At 39.7% G+C, this 6,676-nt stretch overlaps 1 protein-coding gene across 1 annotated transcript; it reads left to right on the top strand.

Annotated features, from left to right (window-relative positions):
- The first annotated feature begins 5,359 nt into the window (after positions 1-5,359).
- LOC140611455 (olfactory receptor-like protein OLF4) lies at positions 5,360-6,292 on the top strand. Its single transcript, XM_072788208.1, has one exon. It carries the CDS (start codon positions 5,360-5,362, stop codon positions 6,290-6,292), a length of 933 nt encoding a protein of 310 aa, XP_072644309.1.
- Positions 6,293-6,676: the final 384 nt, after the last annotated feature.

Raw genomic sequence — 6,676 nt, 5'->3', positions numbered from 1 at the left:
TGTTATTAAAACAATGTCACAAAAATATTTTGAGACCATTATGTTAAAAATCTGGTTCTCTTCCAGAGGAAATATTGTTCCCCAGGGGGACACTGAGCAATTTGGAGGTTACATGGGAAGTGTCAGGAGAGGTTAGGGATACTCTAAACATCCTACAAATCCCAGGACATGCACCACCACGGAGAATGGACTGGAACAGAATGTCAGTAGCACTGAAATTAAGAATTGCTGAGTTAAAGAATATGTTAAATATATGATTAAAATATTTATATCTGCCTTCAGGTTATTTTCCCAACATTGTAACAGTTCATGTTTCTGTCAGAAAAATTAGAGAATCTTCTTTTGCTACCTGTTTAAAAATTCCAATCCAATCAGTGAGAGACATCTTTACCTTGTCTCACAGGCTGATGGATGTGCAAGAGATTCCTTGTCGTCTCAAACCATTAATAAATTTGAGCAAATATTCATATATTTGATCACCAGGTTCATTGTTAGATGCCTATGATTATCATATGTCCATAAACACTATGCATATTCTGCAGCTAGCTGCATTATTGTTGAATGACTTTTAGTTGCATATATTGTCCATAAAAATTTTAAATTTTATATAGTTAAATATGTCTCTTCTCTTTATTTCTGATTTTCCTGTCTCAATTACAATGGTTTTGTTCACCTGTAGCTTGTATCTGTATTTTCCACCTTCAAGTGAATGAACTGTTCCCATTTACATAGAGGTCTATAATCTCTCTGAATTATTTTCGATGTGCAAGTCTAGGAACCCATTTATTTTCTTTCAGATGGATAGCATATGTACCAGCTTGTATGGAACAACCTTTAACAAGTAAATTGAAATACAACCTTGTCATATATGAAATGTCCATATACACTGAAACCTATTTCCTGATTCCTTCAACAAATACGAGCAGAGGGATCCCCGGGTGGCGCAGCGGTTTGGCGCCTGCCTTTGGCCCAGGGCGCGATCCTGGAGACCCGGGATCGAATCCCACATCAGGCTCCCGGTGCATGGAGCCTGCTTCTCCCTCTGCCTGTGTCTCTGCCTCTCTCTCTCTCTCTCTCTCTCTGTGACTATCATAAATAAATAAAAAAAATTAAAAAAAAAAAACAAATACGAGCAGAGCATCTGCTCAGGCCAGAGAGTTCTAGGGACCTTCTATGCTATGTTCCCTTATGCCAAGATCTTTGGTAAATTATCGATCCATGTTAACACTGTTAAATTACTATGATTGCACATCACATCTTAGTTCATTTTAATGCTCCATTCGGTTTTGTCTAACATGGTTGGATGAAACTAGTCTACATAACTGGCTTCGATGCTGCTGCCCAACCTTTTAGGTCAGAACTTCTCATTTTCTCAAATTTGTTTCCCTGTGAATGTGCATATGCTCACATCTCATTTTGAATCATTGAAATTTGAACAATGTTGGTGAAGGCCCTACTCCTTTGGTGTTTGCATAATGATGGTGGAGATATGGTACTAGAGTTTCAGGTATGAATGTTATGGAGATGATCATTTAAAGCCAGAGGACACAGGTGGGTGCAGAATTTTGTACAGCAAGGTCTGACTGGCCTTTGGGTGTTGTGCAAAGACCAGAAATGGGACCAGAGTGCATACACTGTGTTTGTCCAAAAACCAGCAGAATCCAAAGCCCAGGAAAAGCCAATAAAAGATGCTACATAAGGAAAGGGAGAGAGAAGTGCCCCACCCCTTTGAAGATCCCAGGAAATTCAATTGCTCAAATAAATATGAGGCAGGCATAGATGAAACAGTCTCCTCCTGCTCATCCCACTATGCTGGACCATGCTGTGCTTGGCCTGTTTCTTCTGCTGAACTGCTGATTTCTCCCCTTAGCACACTTTTCTCTTAGCACATTCACTCTGCAAGGCAAATGACACCATGAAGATATAACTACTTTTGTCTTCTGATTGAATTTAGTTTTGCTCCTCCATTATTTTTGTAGGCCATCAGGAAAATAACAAGAATTGGAATGTTGTCTGAACCAGGGACGCTTCCTTTCTCTTGTCTCTCAGTTTTCAGCAACCACCTGAACCATTAGATCTTTTTGCCACCTGTCTGATTTCCGTCTCTTGCTTCTCTCTCTCTCTTTATCCGCCCCCCACTCCAGTTTTTGAGCAGAATGTGTTTCTTTAAATACGGGACAGAAAATGAGTATTGGTGGTATGATTTGTCAATTTTTTGTCCATGGGAAGCTTGCTAATTGGAATGTCAGGTAACATTTTACATTGTTTAGCATCTGGCCAGCCTGATTTAGAGCTGCTCCAGCTTCATCATCGAGGCTGGGGGTGAGGAGTTATGGTAAGAACACAGTCCAGGGGGCAATGATCTGGTGTGTGTGTGTGTGTGTGTGTGTGTGTGCGCGCGTGTGCACGTGCACCTGTGGAGGGGTCCGTGGTCTAATATATTCCAAGTTAACTCTTACAATACAGAAGCCAGACTCAATTACCTGATGGTACTCAGCAGCGACTGCATTTCAGTTAACAGGATGCTTTTGCAAGTAGATTATAAAATACAAGAAGTATATATTGTGGGTGGTGATTCCTTTTTCTTGAAGTTAACCAGTAGAGAGGACATCTATCATCTATTTCTTTAAAATTGTCTGAAACCATTCTCATTGCTTTGCTGCTTGTTCCCCTTACCACACTTGCCTCCTTTTTTGGACTCAAGTAGCTCAAAATAGTATAATTTCCAGGGGCTCTGCAGAGGCCATTCCCTCTTCCAGCACACGCTTCCCCAGATATACTCATGGCTCCTTCCCTCTCTTCCCTGGGGTCTCTGTTCAAATGTCACCTTGTTTACTGGTCTTGCCTAACACCAATTACAAAATAACACTCAATTATCAGATCTCATTCAGTTTTTCCTCTCTCCCCCTATGATCTTCTGTGCTGTTTCTTATATTCCACATATGAGTGAAACCATATGATAATTATCTTTCTCTGATTGACTTATTTTGTTCAGCATAATACCCTCCAGTTCCATCCATGTCCATGTAAAAAGAGGTAATATTTATCCTTTCTGATGGCTGGATAGTATTCCATTATATAGATATAAAATATATGTATATATATAAAACACATATATATATAAATATATATATCTCATATTCTGAATTCATTCATCTGTTGTCTGACATCTTGGCTCTTTGCACATTGGCTCTTTGGCTATTTTGGACATTGCTGTTATGAACATTGGGGTGCAGATGCCCCTTCGGATCACTTCATTTGTTTCTTTGGAGATAAATGCCTAGTAGTGCAACTGCTGGGTCATATGGTAGCCCAGTTTTAACTTCTTGAGGACCTCCATACCATTTTCCAGAGTGGCTGTACCAGTTTGTATTGCCACCAACAGTATAAGAGTGTGCCCTTTTCTCCTCATCCTCTCCAACATTTGCTGTTTCCTGTCTTGTTAATTTTAGCCATTCTGACTGAAATGATGTGGTATTTCATTGTGGTTTTGATTTATATTTCCCTGATGCCATGTGCTGTGGAGCATTTTCTCATGTCTGTTGGTCATTTGTATGTCTCGGAGAAATGTCTGTTCATATCTTCTGCCCATTTCTTGACTGGATTCTTTGGTTTTTTTTTTTTTTTGGTGTTGAGTTTGATAATTTCTTTCTAGATGTTGGATACTACCTTTTATCTGATATATCATTTGCAAATATATTCTCCCATATGTTGGTTGCCTTTTGATTTTCTTGACTGTTTTCATTGCTGCACAAAAGCTTTTAGGGGATCTCTGGGTGGCTCAGCAGTTTAGTGCCTGCCTTTGGCCCAGGGTGTGATCCTGGAGTCCCGGGATCGAGTCCCACATCAGGCTCCTGGCATGGAGTCTGCTTCTCCCTCTGCCTGTGTCTCTGCCTCTCTCTCTCTCTCTGTGTCTTTCATGAATAAATACAATCTTTAAAAAAAGCTTTTAATCTTGATGAAGTTTCAGTAGTTCATATTTGCCCTTTCTGCTTCCCTTTGGAGACGTGTCTAGGAAGAATTTGCTGTGCCAAGGTTATAGAGGTTGATCCCTGTGTTCTCCACTAGGATTTTGATGGATTCCTGTCTCATATTTAGGTCTTTCATCCATTTTGAGTTTATCTACATCAGTGGTATAGAGAATAGTCCAGTTTCATTCTTCTGCATCTTACTGTTCAACTTTCCCAGCACCATTTATTGAAGACTGTTTTTTTTTTTCCCATTGGATATTCTGTCAAAGATTAGTTCCCCATAGAGGTGAGGGTCCATTTATGGGTTCTCTATTCTGTTCCATCGATCTGTGTTTCTTTTTTTTTTTGTGTGTCAGTATCATACTGTCTTGATAATTACAGCTCTCTAATTAAGCTTGAAGTCAGTCATTGTGATGGCACCACCTTTGGTTTTCTTTTTAACATTCCTCTGGCTATTAGGGGTCTTTTCTGGTTCCATGCAAATCTTAGGATTATTTGTGAAAAATGTTAGTGGTATTTTGATAGAGATTGCATTGAATGTGCAGTAAGGAGTCTCATGATGTAATGAGTACTGTGTGTTATATGTAATTGCTAAATTTTAAACACTAAATCTTTAAGTATATATTATATATGGGCTAACTGAATTTAAATAAACAATAGCACTTGTATCCACTCTCTCCTTGATATCCATTCTTGTTCTCTTCATAGCACTTGCCACCCTCTTATGTATTGTTAAAATTTTTATTTGTTTCTGTTCTTTCTCCATCATTGAATTATAGTGGCTTATTACTTTTAGGAACCTGTACTCATTGCCTAGACATTGCCTGGACCATGTTTGGCATTCAGTATGTACTCCTCACATGCACGAAAGGCATCTTGATAAAAGAGTAGAAGGCAGGACCTCTGTAGGGGAATGGGGAAAATGAGACCAAATGCCTAATCAGAGATGAAACAGAAAGTAATCTTTTCAAGGGGAAAACCCTACACAAAATACTGAAATTAATTTATTTTTAAAAGATTTTATTTATTTATTTGAGAGAGAAAGAGAGAGAGGACTATCTGGGGGAGGCACAGAAGGAGAAGGAGAAGCAGACTCCCCACTGATCAGGGAGACCAACAATACAGGGCTAATCTGAGGACCTGAACATCACTACCTGCGCCAAAGGCATACACTTAACCAACTGAACCATGCATGTGCTCCCTGAAATTAATTTCTTGACTGCAAAATATAAATTGTTGCATGTCAGCCATGTGAGAAATGCCCTTCATTAATGAACATTAAGTAATGTTCATTAATTAAATTACGAACATAATTAATTAATTAATTTGTGAAATGAACTACTTAAATTAATGGTTTTTTCCTCTTTCTTGGTAGTCAGTGCAACCACATGCAACCAAACAATGATACATGGATATCAGAATTCTTTCTTCTGGGACTTTCAGAGGAACCAGAACTGCAGCCCCTCATATTTGGGCTTTTCTTCTCCATGTACCTGATCACTGTCTTTGGAAACCTGCTCATCATCTTGGCTGTCAGCTCTGACTCCCATCTCCACACCCCCATGTACTTCTTCCTCACCAATCTGTCCTTTATAGACATCTGCGTTACCTCCACCACCATCCCAAATATAGTGATAAATATCCAGACTCAGAGCAAAGTTATCACCTATGCAGGCTGCATCACACAGATGTACTTTTTCATAATCTTCTCAGGATTGGACATCTATCTCCTGTCTGTGATGGCCTATGACCGTTTTGTGGCCATCTGTCACCCTCTGCAGTACATGGTAATCATGAACCCCCAGCTCTGTGGACTGTTGCTTCTGGTCTCCTGCATCGCAAATATCTTACACTCCTTGTTACAGACCTCAATTATGTTACAGTTGTCCTTTTGTAGAGAGGTAGAAATCTCCCACTTTTTCTGTGAACTCAATCACATGATTCAACTTGCATGTTCTGACACCTTTCTCAATAACATGGTAATGTATTCTGCAGCTCTCCTGATGGGTGGGGGTCCTTTTGCTGGGATTCTATACTCTTATTCTAAGATAGTTTCCTCCATACTTGGGATCTCATCAGCTCAGGGCAAGTATAAAGCATTTTCCACCTGTGCATCCCACCTCTCAGTTGTCTCCTTATTTTTTTGTTCTGGTCTTGGAGTGTACCTCAGCTCCGCTGCTCCCCAGAGCTCCCACTCGAGTGCAGTTGCCTCAGTGATGTATACAGTGGTCACACCCATGCTAAACCCCTTCATCTACAGCCTGAGGAACAGAGACATAAAGAGAGCTCTGAAAAGATTCTTTGGGGTTCCAGTGATGTAAGGGCTTATTGTCTGGAGGCTGAAGAAGTGCCCATGATTGGAGGACTCACAGCCTCAGAGCCAGGATCTGCTATTCATTGGTCAGACTTTGGAAACAGATATGGTCCTTCTATTTTTTTTCTGGAATTTCCATTTGTTTGAATTCACCTTCTCCATACATATAATTAACTCACTTCATTAAGCTCCTGCTCTGTCTGATATGCACAGTTTTTTCCTTTGTCGATTTTCATATGTCCCTAGTGTTTTCCCCAACCTTGGAACTCAAATGCATGGATATTTCTGTACCTTACATAGGGCTAGTTGGATTTCCTAAAAATGCTTTCATTTCAAATGACTTATATCATGCCAAGTAAATTTTCCCTAGATTTCCCAAAAGAATAATCAT

Source organism: Canis lupus, chromosome 19, assembly GCF_048164855.1.
Source record: "Canis lupus baileyi chromosome 19, mCanLup2.hap1, whole genome shotgun sequence".
NCBI classification, from domain to species: Eukaryota; Metazoa; Chordata; class Mammalia; order Carnivora; family Canidae; genus Canis; species Canis lupus.
Note: the sequence above shows the minus strand (reverse complement) of the source record. Positions and strands in the feature narration are given on the sequence as shown.